This window comes from Hippocampus zosterae, chromosome 21 (genome assembly GCF_025434085.1).
Source record: "Hippocampus zosterae strain Florida chromosome 21, ASM2543408v3, whole genome shotgun sequence".
Taxonomy (NCBI): Eukaryota; Metazoa; Chordata; class Actinopteri; order Syngnathiformes; family Syngnathidae; genus Hippocampus; species Hippocampus zosterae.
The window spans coordinates 4,681,005-4,703,667 of NC_067471.1; the positions used below are offsets into that span (position 1 = coordinate 4,681,005).

The following is a 22,663-nucleotide window of genomic DNA, read 5'->3' on the forward strand; positions in this document are numbered from 1 at the left end:
CAGGCATGGTTCAGGGGATGGCAATGAGAAGCGCTTTATTGCTAGAGGCGAGGGCCGCATCGAGCACAATACCAGCCAGGAGCGAAAAGGGAGAGGGAGGGAACAAGCGCAGCCAAGGAGACCAGAGAAAAACTCGTGCCCCTCCAAAATCCCCATCTTTGCAAAAGAGGGCCCGGGACGCAAGCATGCACAAAAGCATTCTTGGCTTTCCCTTTTGAGGAAGAAAACACAAAAGGCCCGCGCGGCGTGATAATTTACTTCAAATTGGAGGAGAAAGGCGTGACAGGACGGCACGGCTCCGTTTTGAGCCCACTTGAAAACTCATCCGCTGCATGAATGATAGCGACATCTGGCAGAAGAACGACGCACAAGTACGATGGGAGCCACCATGAGGATCACATGTCTGCTGCTTTCACTTAGTGAGTACCTGTTGAGGTTTTTATTTTGTCGTATTGATGAGTGGGGGGGGGGCACTTTGGTCTCATCCACTGTGCAGTGTCATCAAAAATGAACTTGAATGGTGTTTCTTTTAACTAAAAAAAATATTGTACAAACAGCATCACCTAAGACTTATTTTATTTTGGGGGAAAAAACAATTTAAAAAATCTAGCTTAAAAAAAAAATCTTTAAAATTTATGAATTTTATTCTGAGTTCAATTAGAGTCATTAAAATTTTTAAATAGGTTAATTCTATTAAATGAATGAAAAATGAAAGATTACCTGTAATTATTTCAAACCAACTCAAAAATGTATGTAGTTATTAAAAATGAATCCCAATGAAATGATCCAATGTTAAACTTAATGGGTAAAGCTGATCTTTTAAAGAGGTCAATTTGATTAAAGTGATTGCATTAAATTCCAATGAATTAACTCAATGTTGTAAAATTTTTGTAAAAAAAAAAAAAATGCCACAGAAAATAAAGCACAGAGGGGGAAACGCTTACACTTGACATTCAATGCTATATAAGGTAAAAAAGTAGCATACGCTGACATGGATGTTATAGTCTCAAAAACAACAACGTGCCATTGGCTGCCTATTTTCTGCCAATGCAATCATATCTGAAAGCGAAGTACGAACTCGGAGCTGGAACATCTGCCCCCTCCAACTCTCCCCAAGTGAAGCGCTTCTCACCACTCACAGCACTTACGCACACACACACACACACAGCGCTTCAGAGTCCACAAGGAGCTTGAATAATGAAGTAGACCCATGACCTCGCTCCTTGGCTGCAAGTAAAGAGATTTTTTTTCCCCCTCTCTAATTATGCACCTGCCTCAGCCGTTGCGCTACGTGAATTCAAATGGGAGCTTTTATTTTTCCTCCCTGGGAAAAAGCAACGTGTGACACAGCCCGCTCCCGCTAACCCGCTTTCCCGACAGAAAAACTTTATCGAAAGCCCGTCGGCACAATACAAACTCCTAAAAATAGAGTGGAGCATGTGAACAGGCACGGCTGTGTGTATTTGTAACACTTTGCGAGCACGTGAAGGCTTCCACGTGTGTACAGGACGACAAACACTGACTTGATATGAACATTTAGGTTACGATATTTTCTGTATTTAAAAATTATGATTTAAAAATAAATTGTTGCTTATTGGGCCATCATGACTACAGGTAACTTTTCGAACTAAGCACGTCCAACCGTCTTGCATGTTTACGTTTTGCTATTACCTCTGCCAAGGAAGTCACAATACGAGTCAATGTCTTCGGGCGGTAGGCGGGGTACACCCTGAACTGGTCGCCAGCCAATCGCAGGGCACGCATATACGAACAACAGAATCCCATCTCGGGATAATTTCGAGTGTTCCATTAACCTGCCACGCATGTTTTTGGAATGTGGGAGGAAGCCAGACTACCCGGAGAAAACCCGCGCAGGCACGGGGAGAACATGCAAACGCCACACCGGTATCGAACCCTGTGAGTCCGACGAGCTAACCGGTCGACCAACGTGGCCGCCCATAAAGAACCACGTGCTTGCATTATTTTGGATAAATTAGTGGCTTGCTGTTTTAACTATAACCCCCCCCACACACACACACAAATACCCTAATTTTCAATGTCTTGATTCATTATTTTTCACAATCAACTCTGCCGAGATTGTAATACAGTCGAGTCAAAGTTCCACTTCCGCCGCCACGTCAATTCGTTCGCCAAAGTGTTTGGTCACGTTCACCTCGTGATATGAAATGCTCATATTTGAGTCCAAAGGAGCCTTTCACTTACCGCCCCGAAACACCCCACGAAGCAAACAGATGGACGCCGGCCAACAGGAAGAGACAGCATCATCGGTTATCAGTCCTCACCAGGACTTCCTCGCTCCGTGTAGAACGTCTGTGCTCCGTGTTTGGCTGGGGGGGTCATGACCTGTCCATTTCCTACAAGATAACAGGCGGTCCAGGACAGTAGGGTGCCAGGGGAGATGCTGCCTTCTTTGGCACACTGGTGTCTTTTGCTGGACCGTGAGCATGGGAGAGAAGAGAGAACAATAGGTGGGGGCTTTGGGGGGGTAGAGGGGGGGGGTACTTTCAATCAACATCCTGGTTCCCAAGGAGGGTGTGGTGGCAGGAGATGGCCTTGAGCTGCCTTTTCTCGCTCGGAGGAACCTTTCCCTGTGGCCTGCATGGTGGAGGGGAAAAAAAAGATGTTTGTTAAACTGAAATGTGCTCCTACTATGTAAAAAAATGTTATATTAACCCTTTCGTGCACCGATAACGATAACCTGTGACCTGATGACATGATAAGCTGTCCACTGCAGTCACCGCTGTCCCCGAAAGGGTTAATTGATGACCGGGGGGTTGGTTAAGAGAATATAATTGTGTCTGCGTTAACAGTACTTCCTTTCGTTGTAGTCAGCATTTTTTATCTTTGCAATAAAAAAAATAAAAATAAATAAATAAATAATCTGTGAGTTTGAGCATCCAGCCAAATGTTTCAAACATACGGCCCGCGGGCCGGAACTGACCCCCAAGCAGGTTCAATCCGGCCCGCGGGATCATTTAAAAGTGAAAAAAAAAATGCATTAAAGACACAGAATGAATATTTAAAATAAAAAGCAATTTGTGGATTATCCGCTAGGGGGCACACTGTTTTGATCACAGTAGAAGACAACATTGTTTTGACCGGGGAAGAAAACAGCAGTCTCAGTCTGTCACCAAGCTAGACCCAACGCAGAAAATGATATGAAAGAGATGATAGTTTGGTGATTTATAGCACAGTCTGGTGTAATGTTCATGTTTCGGCCCACTTGACATCTACCGAGTCCGTATGTGGCCCACAATGTGAAATGAGTTTGACACCCCTGATCTAGCCTGTATAGTATATGCTTTTGTATTATTACCTCAGCCAAGGAAGTTTTAATATTTTCAGGCCCCCTGGGGCAATTGTCTTTGCTACATTTAATAGCGACATTTTCGTATTATTACCTTTGCCAAGGAAGTCATAAGTTATGGGACAAGCAAGGTCCTCCAAACACGGCATCGTTTTTAATGATTACCTCTGCCAAGGACGTTACGATAGATAATAAACATGCAGGATGAGCAGTTTGCCATTTTCGGACAGATCACGTTGGCCGTCGCCCCACGTTCTTCTCGCGCATGCTACAATCCCCTCCCAGGTTGTCAGACATGAATCAGGCCCAGAGACTGGTACCGACCCGGACCTCCTCCTCGCCGCATGGTGTCCGCCTTGTTTTCATTCGTTTCTTGGTTTTTAATCCGCTTCGTTATCGCATGTTCATTCCCTGCGCCTGGTTGCAACATTCATCAAAACAGAGCGCGGGCTGGTGTTCAATTCGCCGTGTACAGTATGTGGGATGCACTGACATTAACGATGATCTTTTATCGTGAACGCAACCCAAAGCTTGTGTAAAGACGCATACCAGACTGGTTTCCATGGATGGGGAGTGTGTTGTTTGTGGATAACGTGCGTTTAAGTGTGTGTGGCCGGTCATTTCCATTTGGCAGTGAAATTTACAGCGGCCCTTCATGTTCTCTCCTCTGACCCGCCTCCCTGTTCACTTGTCTCGCTCTTTCTTCCCACCGACGACGCTCACGCCCCCTCGCCTCCCAACGCCGCACACTGGGGAAGACCCCTCCCTTATCCGGCTTCCACCCGGCGGCCGCTCACAATGGCGCGCCGGGCTGAATTAGCTCTCTTGGCCCCCGGGGATGGGGAATTGTTGCACGGGCGCACGTGGGGGGCTCTTTGTCACCAAAGTAATGGGGAAGATTTGTCACACTGGCTCTTTCAGGAGCGCCTTGTTGTGATCAGTTCGGGGCTCCCCCGACCTTGGCAAGGTGGACAAACTACGAGCTGGCTGGCCGAAAAACAAACTCATAAATTAGTCCAATTTGTACATCTTTTGCAAGGGGTTTAAAAAAATTAAATTAAAATTTAAAAAAACAGGAGGCCATAAAATGTAACACAAAATAATGATTGGAATTAACGTAAAGTACATCCAAGGTAGCAACTAAATACACAAAGACGTGGGCACGTGAATTTGCTTCGTGTCCACCTTGTGACCTCTAAAAAGGGTCGCGGTCGCATTGCACCTGCTAAACGTGGGGGGGGGGGCGGAAAAACCGTACCCGTGTCCAAAGGAAACTCCTCAACTCACTTCGACATAGGGCCTCGACAAGATGCTACCAGATGGCACCAAAACCAAACTGATTTCACTTTGGCTGGAGTACAAATTGGTGGCTATGTTACAGGGACTTTTAAATTATATTCAAAAAATATAATTTAAAAGATTTTTTTTTAAAAGAATAGAAAATAGAATTCATAAATGCGGGGGTTCACTGTTGCTAATTTACATGGAGGCCATTACATACTGCAAGTCTGAATAGTTTAGAGCAGGGGTGTCCAAACTTTTTGCCAAGGGGGCCAGATTTTATGTGGTAAAATGTCGGGGGGCCGACCTTGGCTGACATTCTTTACATTGAACAACAATATTGTTCAACAAATTTTAGTAAGCCAGTCTGTTTCACATTTCCATTTTTATTTTAATTTCAACAATCTTAAGAATTTCTTTTGGTTCATTTGAAACAGGTATATCACATGCAACTGCTTATTCACTTGACTTTTTCTTAAACAGAAGTCTCCTGAGTGCAAATTGATTGATTTGAAACATAAAATGTATCGCCATGACTTTTCAATAGTCACAAAACCTTTGACTCGAACAACGGGGAAATGAACAAGCAATACACATATCCACAACTGCAAGGATCATTTGAAATATGACATATCAGTCAATATAAACACGGAGTGATGTCTTGTTAACTCGTGAGTGATGCCCTCTAGTGTCTAAATGCTATTACTCATTTAGTGAATGCTATTACTCATTTAGCCACTAGAGGGAAGCAGTACTCTATGAAACATCACTCACCAGTCTACGAGACCTCAGTCAATGCAACACGTGTTCCATTGCGCCCAACCTGCGGGCCAGACGGCACTGATTTTATGACAGGGGCCGAGGGCCGGGTGAAATTCGACCGCGGGCCGGATTTGGCCCGCGGGCCGGACTTTGGACACGCCTGGTTTAGAGTCATGATGAACCCCCACCCCAGAATCTCAGTGGCAGTTTACAGTTACAAAGATCCTTGTCTTTTTTTGTTTATGGGGGGGGGTCCTGATAAAAGCTTTCTGCTACCATGTACTTCCTCCATCAAGCCGTTAGCTAAGATTGTCAAAACACAAATACTCACTTTTATCAGTTCAACCTTGGCATAGTGCTCGTCATTAAAATCTGACCGACCGAGCTCTCAAGTAACCCAACAGGGGGAAGGGGGGGGGGGGGATACAACACCCCAAGATAGCTTTTGTAGTATTTTAATGAAAATAAAGTCTATTAGCCTGACTTTGTTTTGAGAGGGAGACGGATTTAGCATGAGGGTACCGCGCGAGGGTGTTTTAGTGCCTTGAACTCACACCTTTTTGACCACGCCGTTTCTATTTGTACAAGGAAATCTGTTGGCCCGCCGGTGACCTCCATCAGGAGGAATGTGTGGGGTGAGGTAAAAACAACCTTGCTGGAGATAGTGGCGGGATCAGAGGGCGTTGTCGCCTGCAAAGAAACAGATGCGGCGGTGACAGCTGAGGATCGGGAATGGGGGGGAGGGTGGGGGGGGATTTTGGGAATGAGAGTGGGGGGAAATGACATGGATGTTTCAGTGAGCATCTGTCTCTCTTAAGTAAAAGTATTACTTGAAGTGATGTTCCTGTGCCTGCCTCTACCAGCCACCACTTGACCAGAAAACACGCGTATCAGCGCACTCATGACCCCGCCCCCTTCGCCGCGATCATGGATTTGCAGGCCGGGGAATACGTAGCCTCGGGAACTTCTCGTTTAAAAAAAAAAAAAAAAAAAAGGTTCTACTTTTGGGAGGTAGAAGGTTTCAATGGTGCGTTGTACGACACAGTTCTCGAAGATCGGGAAGTACGGTGATTACATCATCGGCGGTGAATGTCATTCATCATGGGCTAATTGTGCTGTAATATGTCATATATGACATCAGTGGCTTTGTGCGCGGGATAGCATACAATAGATGGGCGGAGGTGAAAATGCACAGAGGTGGTGGAGCCAGACGCCATTGTAGTCCAGACGTGGATTGTCCTCTGCTCCGCACAAACACACACACATGTGGATATGCGCAAAAAGGCAGTGGACTGGCGAGGTGTGGTGCTTCCAAGTCAATTGTGTCCAACATCCTGACCCGGTCACTATAAATAGAGCGACGGAGGAAGATGGATGGCTGAATGGAAATATTCGTTCTGATTTGATATTTGAACCTGCTTTTGTTTGTGGCTCATTAGCGCATATGATGTCGTCTATTTTTAGGTCTTTTCTGTCAGAAAGCGCGCTCAGACAACACGACTGCAGCTACCGGAGTCACCGTGGCGAAGAACCCTCCCACGGAAGGGGCGATTGCTACGCCCTTCAATGCGACAATCGTTGCCAACAAATCTACAATACAGACCGTAGTCGAGCCCGTTACTAACAAACCACACATTCTAGTGATGACAATTGGCGACGCAGGTAAGGGGACGCAGGCCACAACGGCGTTACCAGGGGTCACCTTATCACCCATCAGTACGGCGCCCACCGCCAAGGTAACAGCAGCCCCGACAACGCCGCATCAGCAGAAAAAGGACAGCCCAGTTGATGCTGGCGCCTCGAGCACGCCACCTACTGTTAAGAGTGCGACACTCGCCTCAATTATCACGACGGTCCCTTCGAAAGCCACCCTTCCGGTCACGACGGTGGGCAGCACGCAAGCACCCACCCCGAGCAAGAAAAACCTTGACGTCGTCACCGGTGCACCGACAAGTAAAGTGTCCACAGTCGGCACTACGGCGAATCATCAGCCCGTCACGCAGATTGTCGTCGTCGTCAAGACAACGCAACAGGATGTGAAAGCAGGTAAGGCCACTATAAGGTCATATTTTGACTTGTAAAGTTTTTTTTTTGGGGGGGGGGTGCCAAATCCACTGTAAGAGTTATCAGGAAACATACCGTATTGGCCCGAATATGAGACGACCCTGATTATAAAACGACCCCCTCTTTTTCAAGACTCAAGTTTTAAAAAAGACTTTTTGAACACTACATTAATTTTTATACAGAAAATAATTACAGTACATCTGAAACAAATGATGATAATATATTTGAGAGAAACGCATGTTATTTCGCCTCATTCAAATCTTAATATCTGAATATCTAAATATGTAAACTAAAGTGCAATCAAATTCGTAAAAGAATGGCTTCTGGTTTTTGAAATGTAAATTACATCAGAACTTCTCCTCAGCTTCTCCTCACTTTTCCTCCAGATTGTCGCCACGTTTCTCCATTTTCTGTTTTCTCTTCTATTATTTTTTTCTCTTTTCTTTAATACCGCTATTTTTTTTTATTCTTCGTGCTACTGCTATTTTTATTTTTATTCTTCGTGACAGGGGTTCACTTTGGCCTGGGGAGTTAAGTTCAGAATTCGCTTCAATGATATCTGGCGCCATCTAGTGTCGTGAATGGGTATAATGTCTAGACCACGAATTTAAGACGACCGCTACTTTTTCAGTCTTATTTCAATGCAAAAAACACCGTCTTATATTCGGGCCAATACGTTATTAGGAGGCCATTTAAATCCAAGTCAACGTATTCACGCTATAGTGACAACCACAGCGATGAGCCCCCTACAGACAGCGACTTCAGGGACCACCAAAACAGCGGTGAGGGAGCAGACCACCACAAATTCGCCCATCTTGCCCTCCACTGCCCCCTCCATTATTGTAACCACAAGTGCGACCCCGGGCGCCACGTCCGCGGAAATCATCGCCACGACCACGAAAACAACTCCTGCTTATCCAAAGAAGTTTTCGGTAAGACGGGGCATTTAGTAAAGGGGGAAAAATACATCTTTTGTTGTCATGGTTAAAACTAAAAATTGTTAACTAAATGTGAACTGCATTTGACTAACAGGCAATGTGTTTTTTTCTCTCTCTCTCATTGTCTCTAGTACTCGCTGAACAATGGACAAGAGGTAAGGATTGTTCTTCAATCTTTTGATCTGGGGGGGGCGGCGGTTGGGAGCTCAAGATGAAACTTGACTGCATTAACAGTTAAAGACGTCTCCACACACACGAAGGTCATATTCGGTGTCGTTCATCACCTTTCCATGGCACATTGAGGGATTTTACAGATGTCTGGGGGGGGGGGGGGGGGGGGGAGCACAATCGGAGGAAAAGCTCCTGCAAAAACTTTCTCCAGATGAAGTAATTATTGCCATATAAATCACTAAGATACAACCCCCACCCCCCCCCACCCCCCCGCCCCCCAACCGATTTGATCGCACTCATCAGACTTGAAGTCACTCTCCTGTGAAATGACAACAGTGGAGTTATCCGAATCGAGTCCAAGAGGAATAATATGTCGGGTGCATGTAAACACTTGCTGTCCGCTCCCAATTCATGACAATCCTTCATTGTGCATCTCGACAACCAATTCCCCAAACTGCGCTCATTTAGAAGGAGGAGGAGAAAGACCTGGTGGAGGTCTGCAGGCGCCTCATGGGTAACCTGAAGGACGGAAACTGCACGCTGACGTGGCGCCACCACAAAGGCAAACTTGTGTTTGACTGCGTGGAGATCAACGGCAAAGGTATGGCTTGCCTCCATCCAGCCGTTATCCAAACTGCTTAGCCACGCTACGGTCAAATTGCGCCTCACAAATGGAATAAATACCCCCGGGGGCTCCGAATTTGAGCAAAACAGTCAATAAATAGTGTCTAAAACACTTTTTTTTGTCTGTTACAGTGAAAACAGCCCTGGCGACTCAGTATTACGAAGAAATAACAAAGGTGGGTTGGGTAGTGATACAGAAAATGCACATTCTAGTTTGGACATGCCCCTAACATTCCCAACTGGATTCTTCTTTTGTCGCCCACTTGAAGAAGCCGACCGACAACAAAACCTTGATTGCCATTTTGGCGTCGTGTGGCGCTCTGCTGATTATGATCATCATCCTGGCCGTGTGCGCATCCCACCACCGCAAGCCTTACAGTGAGAACCAGGTAGGCGAGACATATGTCGGAAAGGTATGCGAACTGAGCAACCTTCGGAAAAATTTGTTGGCCACAAAAGCATCACCATTTCTCAATGGCAAGCGAAAATCAGTTTTGGTTGTGCGAGTTGTTATCTGGTTGAAATATGTCTTTTGAAACTCACCAGCAACACTTGACCGAGGAGCTGCACACGGTGGAGAACGGTTACCACGACAACCCCACGCTGGAGGTGATGGAAGTGCAGCCGGAGATGCAGGAAAAGAAACTGGTCCTCAACGGCGAGTTCAACAACGACGGCGGCTGGATCGTGCCCATTGATAACCTGCTCAAGGAGGACGTCCCCGACGAGGAGGACACGCACCTGTAAGGGAGTACAAGCCCAGCATGGAGTCAACATTTCACCCCCAGCCCAATAAAACGGGGAATACGGATTGGGTAGCCATACCAAACTGCTTTGATTGCCTGACTTCAGCATATAACACAAGTGAGGTTTGCACACGGTGCCTTTCCAAAAGGGTTTTATATCCATGTTCAATTATACTCTTTGTACACACAGCGGCTTTTTATAGGCCCACAGATAAACAGTTCACAGACTCTCTTAACGTTTTGGATTCAAACGATACAGTGATGCCTTGAGTCAGTTGGTATTATACTGCCCCCATGCGGCCAGGGGAAGCACAGCAGCAGCGCCAGAATGTTCATTGAACCGAAGCCAAAAAAAACCCGTTTAATTCTTTAGATTCGGGTTCATTGTCATTGCTGTATGTTTTTCAAAACAGTCTAGTTTTTTGAGGGGCGGGGGGCGTAGGGTAGTGTGGAGTGCATCGGCATTTCCATTCAATTCAATGGAACCAATTGAACTTGTTTCTCAAAGCACCACTGTACTTGATGATGAGGGTCTGATGAAAATCAGACCCTTGAACTCTGTATAAAATTTTACGGCCAGACTAAAAGCTTCTTCTGGCTGAAACACTGTAAATATTTTTATTATTTTTATCATCATTAGTCCTATTGCCGATGCTGGACGGTTCAAGTCATATTTTTTTACCTGAGCACATTTGAATGTATTCAAATTCCCCGTTAAGAGTCAAACAATAAATATATATTCAACTTGAAAATACAGTAATTCGCAACTATTTAGCAATATAGTGAAAAAAAACCATGCACAACGGATGCGCCCCCACCCCAAAAATGTTTATATTGGCCCATCTTAATAATTTCAACTGCAAATACCCGTAGCATGAAAAAATCATTCATTTATCATTTCAAACTACTTATCCTTAAAAAAAATGGCTCACATATGATTACATTTGAAGAAAAAAAAAACAACCTTCCTCTCTGACAGACAGCTTGTCTCAGTCGAAATGTATCAATTGGTGATCCTTCGAGAATTTCGTATTCGGGCGTGGCTTTGGCGCCATCTTGTGGCGTTTCAGAAAGAACACCCAAAACCTAACGGCATTAAATTTCCAGAAAAAAACCCCAAAACAAGGAGGTGATTTTGTGAATAGTGAACGGTTACTGCATCTGTTAATGCATCACTACACCGACGTTTTTTTTTTGTTTTTGATGTACCACCAAAGTTTGTTCTTAGTATTTGTACTTTTTTGTATTTATGGTTGGTTTGCTGATTGATACAAGTGAACAACAGGGGTCTGACACACTGGAAGTTGTAAATCGTTGTCACTACCTTTTGCAAATAAAGTTTGAGTTTTTTTTCACCGCTCCCCCAACCCCTACATACAAGTGTGAAAGTGCATTTTGAAAAAGGTACTCAGGAGAGAAGGAGAAGGAACATGTCAAAAGTCAGAATATAAGAAAACCTGAAGAAAATACAATCTTTATTCATTATTTACATTACATACAATGCAATACTACAAGGCTTTCTACACATTCCACAGAGAAGTGCTCACAGTACTTGCACTCGGAACGCCACACTTCCAAACAAGGCTCGAGAAAGATGATGATGGGGGTGGGGGGGGACAAAGGAGGAAATCAAACGGTAATATTTGGCATCGGTTTGAAACAAAAGGTGCTTTTGTTTGTTTGTTTTTTTCTCTTCCCAGACACACGGCAACACGCGCACACACACACCCTGGTTCAACACAAATGATGACCAAAAGAAGCACGCGGTGCAATCACCAGCTCACATAATTTGGAGTCATGACGACAAGTCGTCAATGGCGGTGCACTTAACGCCATTCGGTACGCATCATTGCCAGTCTGAGAAAGGAATATCGGGGCCACGCTGAATTATGCAATGAGAATAAAGTCTGAGAATTAGAAGAAAGTCTAAACGTTGTGGAAAATAGAAACATTTTTCCCCGGGTCCTACATAGAGATGGAGAAATATGAATTTGGATGAATTTGGGGTATTTAAATGATAAAATCCTGAGTAAATATTTAACAAGTGTCATTTTACAATATGAAGACAACATGGGTTGTACTTTTCTAAATAGAAGTCAGAATATTACAATAACTAAATTCGAGGACAAAAAAAAGTATGCTTTTGCTCGCAAAAAACAAAAAAAAGGTCACCTACTATCCAAATTATTTTTCTCATAGCAGTAATTCCTAAACCATTTCTTGCATTTTTTTTCACCGTAGCCCAAATATTCCTTTTTTACATTTTATAATTCCTTCTCATGATGCGAATGCACACGAGTTCAAATTCCAAACCACAATGCGCATCAAGCGAATTCAAGTGCAACCGAAAAGCACCACACAATTCTATTTAAGTGTTTCTAGCCTAAGGGAGGAGGGGGACAGGGGATGGTTTTGTTTTCTTACCATTATTACAAAAATTTAATTTGCACTCCACAACTCTGTTAATGGCGTATTCTGACAAACAAAAACTACGGGCACGAATCTTAAGTCTTTCTCGATAAATTCTTCACTACGCTGGTAATTGCGGCGCAAATGACTTTTGCAATATGGAATAAGAATTTTCAAAATAAGATAAACCACAGAAATTGGCAAATGCCCTAATCAAATCAAATTCATTTCCCCCCTCAACAAAAAAAACACACACACACAAAAAAAAAAATCAACCTTCATTCACCCAGTGGTTTTCTGTGCTGCGATACCATCATAACGAGATTGACATGACCGAATCATTTCATGTCTTGAGTGGGGACGCGAACACAACCGGGAAGCTGATGCTATGCGGCTAACAGCTAACACACTCATGCACGCACACAATAATGCAGCAGTTATAATATAGTGTTTTTTTTATGCAGGAGAACTGGGATTGCTGCACATGTGGACCAACTTAGCTCTCACTGCATTTCCCCCCCCCCCCCAAGTTGCTGAAGGGCATAGTGGTAAACGCGCCCACTTGTGTGCGGGGACCGTGGGATCGGTTCCCATTCAGCGGCGGTGTGAATGTGGATGGTTGTTTAGTCTTTATATGTGCCCTGCAACCGACTGGCGACCATTTCAAGGTGTAGTCTGCCGAGATAGGCTCCAGCACCGTGCGCGTACCATACCACTACTATTAAATAACTGTACATATAGATTAGATAATCCTTTTAGATACTTTTTTGGGGGGGGGGGGGGGGGTTCAGTGGACTGTCGCAGATTCTGTCATGATAGGCGGTCTACAAAATTATGAGCAGAACTGTATTTTACTCCACCACAGAATACTAGGTGTCGGTATTGTAATGAGCGCTATTAATTCAAAAAATGTGAACTCCAAATGTAGTAAATCGGGCCTGGTTGGCTAAGAGTGAGGATGCAAATGACTGAGGCAAGAGAGGAAAAAAAAAAGGTTTGGCAGTTGGTTGTCACACGCACGCATACACGATTCCACTCAAGCATGACACAGTCTTGGCTAGACATTGTCTCAGTCTCGGGGTGGCAGCAGCAGATGGCGACATAAAATGATGGGAGGGGGCATGATATTAGAAATGGAAAGTACCTGGTGTCTCTCGCGCCCCTTTTTTTCCCTCTTTGCATTTTTGTCCAGTGGGCGAGGTGGTGACGCGTCGCAGGGCAGGGGGGGAGGGGCTAAAGGGTGATGAGGTCCACCAGGTTGCCCTTCGGCGGCGTCATGCTGTCGGGGAAGAAGTTTACGAGTGTGTCGAAGAGCTGCGTGCGCTGGGCGTACGTCTGGTCCACGTCCGAGAAACCTGAGGAACATTTCACATTTAATGGAGAAGGTGAGTCGAATCGCCGTTTTCTGTCAAGTGCTATACGTTTGTTTTGCCCATGTGTGATGTCATGCAAGTGGTTCTTCAGTGTTATTCAGGCAGTAATATTGCCAAACGTCTAACAAGGGATGTGGAAAAAAAATCTGGAGTATTACCCAGAGGGATGAAGTCATTGCTGGATTTGAACAGTGCTGAGGGCAGGAGCTGGAACTACAGCGCAACATGAATTGTCATGAAATTATCATCGCTCGCAAGAGCAAAATCCAAACAGCGTTTGAACTGGCAATCAAAATATCTCTGCAAAGGCAAAGAAGATGAATCCAGTACCTCTTTGGTCTCCTCGGGGTCTGTGTGGTCCACCGTGAGCGACAGGTCATCCTGCAGGTATTTGAGCGCGCTCAGTGGCTCCGATTGCGCTTTTTCTTCAAACCTGGCCAAAGACATCGGCGTTGCCGCGGTTCTGAGAAATCGTCACTAGGTGGCAGCGGAGGCCTGCCGGGCAACCACCGACCTGTACTTCCTGATGAGATATCTGCAGTGGCGCAGCAGGTACTCCTTGGAGGGCCGACAGAGTTTCAGGGACCAGAAGTCATCCAGGCGCATTTTGGGAGAGCAAGACTTGCCTGGATTGCCACCAAACAGGTAATGCACCTGGGAAACCAGACAATTACTTTTTTTTGCATATTCAATGACTGCGTTGCGTCTCCGCTCGACAACTCATCAAGAGTGAAATAAAACCAGAAAATGTATCCAATACCAGGGCTTTTCTGAAAACGTGTCAGCGAGGAAGTCCATCCTTGTTCTTTCGCAATAATGCGTCATGTTCAAAATTGTGCACAGTAGTTACGTTTGTGACGATGAGGTCCGAAATAAATCATCCCCCCACCTTGTGCATCTCGTCGTAGACGAGCTGGTGAGCGAAGCGCGGACACGGCTCCTCCTCCTGCGGGACCTTGCCGGGGTTTTCCTTCACTGCCTGGTCGTTCTTATACACACAGGACCTTGGACATCAGCACAAATAGAACAGGAAGGACATTAGCATAGCCGTTCCCGGGAACACTTAAAAGAAAACCTTATGAATAGCCACGGCCACCACATGGGCAGTAAAAATTTCAGCGCCAAGCCCATTTGGAGGCTTTAATGAGAGGGCGACTTTTCCTTTCCACAATGACATCAAATACTGGAGTTCGGCAACTAGTGGTTGTGCCTCAATGGGATGTCATGCCTCCAATTAGAAACTAAATTAAGGTGCTATGGGATAAAGGGTGCATGTGTGTCTACAAAAAAAAATAATACAATATTTTTTACAAATCCACTTTTGTGGAAATGAATGACAACGCAGGCACCAAAAAAAGTAATGAGCGCACATCCACGTAAAAAAAATAAAATCTCACTGGTCTGTTTGACTGGGCTCGTGGAGAACAAGAACAACTCAAATCAACGTGCTGGAACACTGAGGACGGCCTGTACTTTCCCGACCGGTGATTCAAAAATGATGAGTGCCGATTCAGTACACACACACACACACACATGGCTGCACCCTGAGGGGTGCTGATTCTCTGGTGCGCGTTCGCGCCCCCTCCCTCCACTGGGTGCCCTACCAGTTGTTGCGAGCGATGTCATAGATCCAGAAGGAGTTGCGGACGTTCTCCTCGCGTTTGTCTTTGTCCTTGCTGAGGCCCGACAGGACATGGATCTCATTGAGCTCCGGGTCGATGGTGGCTCTCTGGGTAAAGCCCGTCATGGGTACTAGGAAGGGATAAAGGAGGGGGGCGGGGGGGATAATGAGGTGACAATCATTATTCAAGCTGGGAACAAAAGCTTAATTTGTCATTCAAAATAAAACCACAAGAGAGAAATACCACGGCAGCAGAATTAATAGCACTGAAAAAAACAAACAAACAAACAAACAACAGTATGTCGCCATGGCAACCAGGCCAGACTGACGTGCGCCGCATGCAAATTCAGCCTGACTATCATTTCCTCCCCACCGCTCAATACGTGGTGAAATCCCCACAGCTCAGCTCTTAATAGACAAGTCAGTCAATTGTCTTTCGCAACGAGCAAGACATCAAAGCAAAATACTTTCTTACGAGCATATTTTGGAGCCTTTTTGAGGGCCCCAATAGTTATTTACACGCTGGTCAAAAAGCAGCACTCAACTCAACTGACTGCACTTTGGCAAATATTCAAAAATGGTGACAAAGGCTCGCTTTGCTGACACACATCGACGACGATGCGACAGCGCCGCTGTCTGAGCTGCACATTCACTCACTCACATGAGAGCGAGAGAGAGATTTACAAGATACAAAGAAGCAACTGTTTGTGCTGGCCGCTTCCTTCCTTCCGTCCGTCCCTTTCAATTGTTTTATGCATTTGCACAATGGCGCTGGCAATTTGTCATCTCTTTTGGCTCCAGATTGCGCAGCGTATTCATTCTGGTTAAATCTGAGAGATTTATAGATATTCGCAGTTCATTGATATTTGGATGATAACTTTTTTTTTGCCCATGTTGATATCGAAGCCCCTCCACCTCAGCATTGCCAAGTGAGCAACTTTTCCGCCCTCTCTTAAAATGATTTTTTTCAAACTTTAATTCTTGCTGAGAAGAAGAAGAAGAAGAAAAAAAATCTCGGACTTCCTTTTCAGGCCATATCGCCCAACTCAACTCTTACCCATGCCCGAGTCCTTCTTGGTGCCGTCAGATATGATCTCCACGTGGTCTCCATCCACATCGTAGCTGAAGAAATCGTTCAGGTAGGTCTTCGATCTCTGACCCCCAAACACATACAGACAGCGGTTTCTCTAGAGAATGACAGAGGGGGTGGGGAGGGAACTGTGATGAACTCATTCAGTACCAGCCAATTCTGGACCGAGTCTGAAAAGACGTTTAAAACCGTCTTTGGGACTGAACGAGTTAAGATACAAGCTCATCGGGCAGGACGATTTGATTTTGCAGACTCACGGTGTGGAAGAGCATGCAGTGTCCGATGCGCGACTGGATGTCCTCGGGGCCGGCGTTGCACGAATCTTCCCGCAGGAGGCTCCACGTGGCCGCTTGGCAGTGGTAGGCGTAAAGGCCGCTGAACTGCGGCTCGGACGTGCGGCTGTCCTCCACGCTGCCGTTGCACGTCAGGATGCGGCCGCCAAACGTGTAGATCATGTGCTTTTCCGAGTCCATGCACATCTGTTCGGATGACAAAAAAAAGGCGATGAGTCATGCCGACATGGAATTATTTACAATTGTTTTGTAGTTCAGTGACAATGAGCAGATTTTGGATTACCTGATGGTCGAACACAAGCTTGGGCCCCCCGTCGGCCGCCGTGTCTTCGCTGAGAAGCGCCCACGTGTTGACGTCGATGTCGTAGCGGTAGAAGTCACTCTTGAGGGACTTACTGTTCCTGACGCTGGAGTCCAGGTAGCGGCCCAGCGTGTAGATCTGGCGTCGCTGCGAGTCGATGCACATCTTATGGCAGGAACGGGCACTCGGACCGTTCTGGTCAAAACACGATTCACTTTTGTCAGCGGATGCTTTGATCCACTGCAATTTGCGGGATTCCCCGACTTTAGAGCATCGCGCTTTCTGGCCACATTACCTCTTTCTCGGTATCGCGAGAGATGCAGACCCACTGGTTTTCTTGAACGCTGTAAGCCCAGAAGTCAGCAAGGTCCTGCGTGCCATCCCAGCCCCCAAACAAGTAGACCGTCTCTGCGGGACACAAATGACGCTTGGTCAATTTCCAACTCTGTTATCGGTATGACGCAATCTGTAATCATAATGTCACGGGATGCAAAACTTTGCGAGGGAATAAACAGGAATTCCACGAAAGAATGCCACCAGTTGAGGAAAAAAAACATGCGTGGAATAATTGTGAACGGCGATTTAAAGTGATGCTCTCGGAGCCGTTTCCATTTTCCCAAAAATAAAAATGTAACTCTTGTATAAACATCCTTGAGTGCAAATAACACAAAAGGTCAGTGTGCGCCTTTTTGAAACAAAGCCCTTCTTCTTGGCTCGGCAGACAATAACGTGTCACTCACTCGCACGCACACTTCCAGCAGGGAAGTACACATCAGCGGCCACCCGATACGGACTCTTCTGATTTAACACAAATAAAGCGTGGCAAGAGTCGTGCGGAGGAGGAAATGAGTCGGAGAGCTTCGCCTTGGTTAAAACGGCCAAGTCAAAACACTGCTTGTGTGTGTGCGTGTGTTCTCACCGGTCTGAACGTCAATGACCATTTGATGTCCTCCCCTCATCCCGGGTCTGTTGTCGTCGGCGTCGGCTGTAGAGAGCAGAGGAAGGCCGGTACAAAGAAGGCATGTGAGTATGAGATGCAGGGGTGGGGGCGGGAGGTTTGGGAAAGCGGGAAGGAATGGCGTGGAATGGGTTGGGAAGTTAAAGGTTCAGCGACACACACGCAGAAAAAGGAAGGCGACATTGTTTTAGCGACAAAAGCTTTTGACATGATCCTGAAATGTTTTGGAGAAATCCCGCTTTGAATAGATGGCCTCACTGTTCATGTCGTCTCTGTTGATTTCTTGGGCGCTTGTACCTTTGTTGCATTTGGGGATGATCTGACTCCACCTGGGCTTGTACTCCTGCTGGCTGATATACTGGTTAAACAAACCGTCTACGAAGAGAGAAGCGGCATCAGCGCACACAAGAACCGGACAAAAACGTGAGGCCCCCCGAAATGGGGGGTAGGGCAGACCTCGGACGGCTTTGTCAATGAGATCCTCGCAGGCGTCGAAATCGCCTTGCAGCACCAGCCGGTCATGCAGGTGAGTGAGCATGGGATGTTCGAGCGCTATGCGCGTCTTCTTCTGCAGCGACTCGAAGGCCTCCGTGTAGTTGTGCTGGCGGAAGTGTTTGAGGCAGAGGCGGATGGCTTCCTGTTCTCTGTACTGCAAAGGGCGTAAAAAGGACACTTGACAATCACTGGCCACACCCCTCTTGCGCTCACAGTGATTGTTGTTATCGCACATCTAATCTGAATGGAAGAAAAAAAAACAGCTAAGAAAAAAAAAACAGTCAATTGATTGATTAAAAAAAATTTGACAAACGTGTCAATGACCGTCGATCAGGAATTCTTTCTTTGGATTGCGATGAACGCACACTGTTGTGTGGTTACGTCGAAGCAAACGAGGGGAAACGAGGGTGCTGGAGATTCAGTCGGATTTGGTTTGTTGGCCAAAAAATGTAATTTTAATTAAAAATTTTTTTTTTTAAATGTACAAAAAAAAGGACATTTTCTGCACTATACCAAAAGCCATTGGATAAAAGTGATTAACTTAATTCACATTGTTTCAGGTAGGTAAAGACAATTTTCGGGAGGGACTTTACCAAAAATATTATTATTTCTGTATTTATTTTTTAAACAAACCCATATCTTACCTTGCTGTACCAGTTAAGGCAGGGCTGCACTACATCCGGATCCTCGATCCCATGCAGCTCAATGTACCAGATGCTGAAGTTAAAACTCGGACCCCACGACATCAGAGGCACTGCAAGGGCAGAGTGGAGGGAAAAGTCCGGCGAAACAGCTCGAGAACGCAAACGTTAAGATTTGCATCCGGGTGAACCGCTCCTTACCTATTTTGACAAATCTACAGGGAAACATCTGCTCGTCGATCTTGTGCTTTAAGGTGAACGTTTCCTTGTTGTAGTCGTTTTTAAGGCCACTGGCAGAGGGGAAGAAAAAAAAAAGAGGCCACCCTTTCACTACTTCTACTCTTGGACGTGCCGAGTTCTCGCACACGCTGGGAAAATCGGTCAAACGAGACATATTTTGCTTTCTTTTCTTCACTTGAGATACGGGGATTTTAGAATTACAAGCATGGCATAATATGTTCCCTTTCAGCATCAATAAAGAACATTTTCGTATCGCCGGTATTTGTAAGCAGATCAAGCTCACCTGGACAAAAGCTCAGTCATGTTTTCTTCGCTCATGCCACCAAACACCTTGAACTTCTTCAGGTTGCAGACGTGCGTTTTCTCGTATTTCCCGAAGGTGATGCTCTGAACAATCGCCGGCCTCTCCAGTTTCAAGATTAAAAACTGCAAGACGCAGGAACAGCATCTTAAATTCAATCAGTTGCATTTGAATGCGAAGATTCCAGGAGGTCAACCGGAGACACCGCAAGAGACATATTTTCACGATTAAGTTTTGTTAAAAAAAAAAAAGGACATGACAAAATTTCTGTGTTACAATGGTTAAAATGAGACATGTTGCAGCATCATAGTTACCTGTGGAGGGTAGTTGCTCTCAGATGACCACCGAGACGACTGATCATTAGGTTTGTCCACCAAAATGTTCCTAAATAAACAAGACAAGTTAATACAACAAAATAAATACACATTTATGGGGCCGACAATCACAAAAGAGTTGTTAACAACAGGGCTCTACTTATTAAAGACACCCTCATGGCAATTATCCTTCACGTGCAGGTATTGGAATGCGAGAGCAAGCCAGACTGAATGTGAAAACTCTACAACCTGGATTTGAACCCCCACCCACGAGCTGTGAGCCGCAACCATGACGGCTAAACACAGCTAACTCGTATAAAATCAGATTAATAACTCCCAAAGTGTGATTCCGCCAAAGAGTCCCTGCCCGACTACAGTATTTTTATATATAACTTTTAAGTTCAACCATTTGCATTTCATCATTAAGAACTGCTTGTCTTTTTTTAAGCTTCACTCATTAAATTCTATTTTCTTAAATATTATAGTTCAGCACAGTGTTAATGTGTAGCATGTGCCAAATGTATTTTAATACGTGCAAATTTCGTATGAAGTACGAATACAGTACTATCATGCCGTTTTTAATTTAATTTTTTTTGCATGTTTAAACCAGTCGCTTCTGCATTTAGGAAGCAATAAGATGGCATTACTACTGCATTTCTAATGTTGTATCATTGAAGTAGCCACTTTTATATGAACTGAGAAGTCCAAGTAAACGCAATGCATTGTTTTATTGAGTTCAAATGTTTCTATCGTGCATTATGCTGGGCCTGGATGCCCCTTTCCTCTGTTGTCAATTACACTGCGATTGATACTTATTGAAAATGCTGTCAAAGAGGTAAAAGAATAAGATATAATAGTACAGCATACGTTGACACACTGCAATGTCATTAAAACGGGGACTTAATGCAAGTAATAAGGGAGTTAAACCTAATATTTGGCTGGACAATGTCACGGAGTGCATATTTAATTGTCAGAGAACTGACTAAACTAACCTAGAAGATCCTTTGGAACGAGTGCTTGCCATAAATCATTCTAAAAATGTCGGTAGCATCGTTAGCCGAAGCTAACTAGCCTGGATTTAAGACGAGGGGCTAGGCCAGTAAGCTTACTAGGTCGGTGCTCACAGGATATCACAAGGGCCTAAATGCACAGAGCAGGCAGACGAATGTGAAAATTACTCACTCTGGTAAATAAGCGGAGGAGTACGAGCTCCATTTAAAAACGCTGAACGTGAGAACTCCGCTCTCTGGAACGACAGCCATCTTGTTTCAGGAAGGGGAAAAAAATAAGCGGGGGGAGCTAAGGAAGAGACGCGCTCGACCTAAAAGACACACAGCATATTTTTTTTCGTTTCACACAATATGCATCAGGTTAATTATATTTAATACATTCAAATTATTTAGCATCTCTTAAAACAACCTCCTGAAGAACAACAAATCCATATTTTTACTTCACAATAAAATCGTTTTATTATATACACACGTTAGGACTTTAGCTTACATTTGGACACTCATAATAAATAGGCTAATGTAATAAGTGTACATTGGCGTTAAGTGTGAATTTCTGGAACGTGATAGGGCTTTAATACAAAAAACGCACGCCCTACATTCACAGGAGCAGCAGGCTTGCCCTGACAAATATGGCGGCGACGGCAACGCGTCACGTACGTCGAGCAGCGTTAAAAATTAGCATAGACACACAACCGACGTACCGCTGCCTGTAATGCGGTCAAACTAAGAGTTGAATACTCACACGAGTCATTCAACATAGAAATGTTCACACTCTGAGATAAATTACATCCACACAGCATGTAAGTTACATCAGTAAAAACAGAACAGTACCTGCGTACCTTCCTCTAAAAGGGTGTGCACACTTGTGCAACATTATATCAGTTGTTTATTTTTCATTCTTTTCTCGAAAATGTTTCTCTTTTCGTCAGACGAGTTGTAAAGCTTATACATAAGTCATGTAAATAAATGTACTGTCATTGTGGCGTGTTGCCCCTCACCATACATGCAAGCAATTTTGATATTCAAAAAAATCTACTTTTGGAAAACAACATTCAGAGTGATCTCGGTCTTTTCTTGTAACATCGAGTCGGTGGACACACACACTGCAGATGCATCATCGGATGACTAATATCTCTATTCCCGTTAAATGGCTCTCCTCTACATCATCTTATTGTACTCCGAGGCACGACTCATCTGCAACGCTCGAGTCCCCCACCCCTGCACCAGTTCTTCTCTGAGGCGTGCCCAGGCCTCCTCGTGTACATTAAATAAAGCATCACTTTAATCCGATCTAGCCCTGAAATTCTATCTTGCCACCTCTTAACAATTGTTTCGTTTGATTGTACGCTGTTGGGAAAATTGATACACAATATATATGTCATTAATATTTCTATACAGTGCAGTGCAGTCACGCCAGGCTATATGTGAGGTAATGTTCCTGTTTACTTGAATGGAGAATAACATTTACAATAACATATTTGCATTGCATGTATTATTGAGTGTTCGATAATGGGATTTATGGGACCTAGCCAAAACAGCAGAATATCGGATGCATATTACTCATGAGTAATAATAAATACAAAATGCAATGTCACAAATTTGCATCTGAATAATCGGTCTATGATTTATTTATTATTATTTATTTTTGAAGCTATTGGAGGAAATGAATCTGTGAGGCAGATGCAGTGACAGCATCGTTCCAT

General features: G+C 44.8%; 2 protein-coding genes across 3 annotated transcripts; one reads left to right on the plus strand and one right to left on the minus strand.

The window, feature by feature from the left end:
• On the plus strand, positions 1 to 10,778 carry podxl (podocalyxin-like). Its single transcript, XM_052056190.1, has 8 exons — positions 1 to 419; positions 6,836 to 7,417; positions 8,159 to 8,367; positions 8,505 to 8,528; positions 9,013 to 9,145; positions 9,301 to 9,344; positions 9,438 to 9,557; positions 9,715 to 10,778. Exons 1-8 carry the CDS (start codon positions 377 to 379, stop codon positions 9,913 to 9,915), a joined length of 1,356 nt encoding a protein of 451 aa, XP_051912150.1. The 5' UTR covers positions 1 to 376; the 3' UTR covers positions 9,916 to 10,778.
• A 2,328-nt stretch (positions 10,779 to 13,106) lies between these two features.
• On the minus strand, positions 13,107 to 21,272 carry mkln1 (muskelin 1, intracellular mediator containing kelch motifs). 2 transcript variants are annotated; one of them, XM_052056154.1, is made up of 18 exons: positions 21,133 to 21,272; positions 19,951 to 20,020; positions 19,619 to 19,761; positions 19,297 to 19,385; positions 19,099 to 19,208; positions 18,416 to 18,608; positions 18,257 to 18,334; positions 17,921 to 17,986; positions 17,297 to 17,409; positions 16,984 to 17,196; positions 16,665 to 16,886; positions 16,375 to 16,504; positions 15,301 to 15,448; positions 14,586 to 14,700; positions 14,211 to 14,350; positions 14,027 to 14,129; positions 13,855 to 13,909; positions 13,107 to 13,678 (listed from the first exon to the last, which is right to left on the minus strand). In XM_052056154.1, the coding sequence occupies exons 1-18, from the start codon at positions 21,210 to 21,212 to the stop codon at positions 13,557 to 13,559; spliced, it is 2,190 nt and encodes a 729-aa protein (XP_051912114.1). In that variant the 5' UTR covers positions 21,213 to 21,272; the 3' UTR covers positions 13,107 to 13,556. The 2 variants fall into 2 exon arrangements, with proteins under 2 accessions (XP_051912114.1, XP_051912113.1); XM_052056153.1 differs by having other exon boundaries at positions 18,218 to 18,334.
• Between the last annotated feature and the right edge of the window lie 1,391 nt (positions 21,273 to 22,663).

Excerpts from the sequence above, each read along its gene's own strand:
- podxl (XM_052056190.1), top strand. The coding sequence starts at position 377 with ATGGGAGCCACCATGAGGATCACATGTCTGCTGCTTTCACTTA. Across the intron at positions 8,529-9,012 it reads CGCTGAACAATGGACAAGAG|AAGGAGGAGGAGAAAGACCT; the intron begins GTAAGGATTGTT and ends GCGCTCATTTAG. Across the intron at positions 9,146-9,300 it reads CGTGGAGATCAACGGCAAAG|TGAAAACAGCCCTGGCGACT; the intron begins GTATGGCTTGCC and ends TGTCTGTTACAG.
- mkln1 (XM_052056153.1), bottom strand. The coding sequence starts at position 21,212 with ATGGCTGTCGTTCCAGAGAGCGGAGTTCTCACGTTCAGCGTTTTTAAA. Across the intron at positions 14,351-14,585 it reads TCTACGACGAGATGCACAAG|GTGCATTACCTGTTTGGTGG; the intron begins GTGGGGGGATGA and ends CTGGTTTCCCAG. Across the intron at positions 13,910-14,026 it reads ACCCCGAGGAGACCAAAGAG|TTCCAGCTCCTGCCCTCAGC; the intron begins GTACTGGATTCA and ends GTTGCGCTGTAG.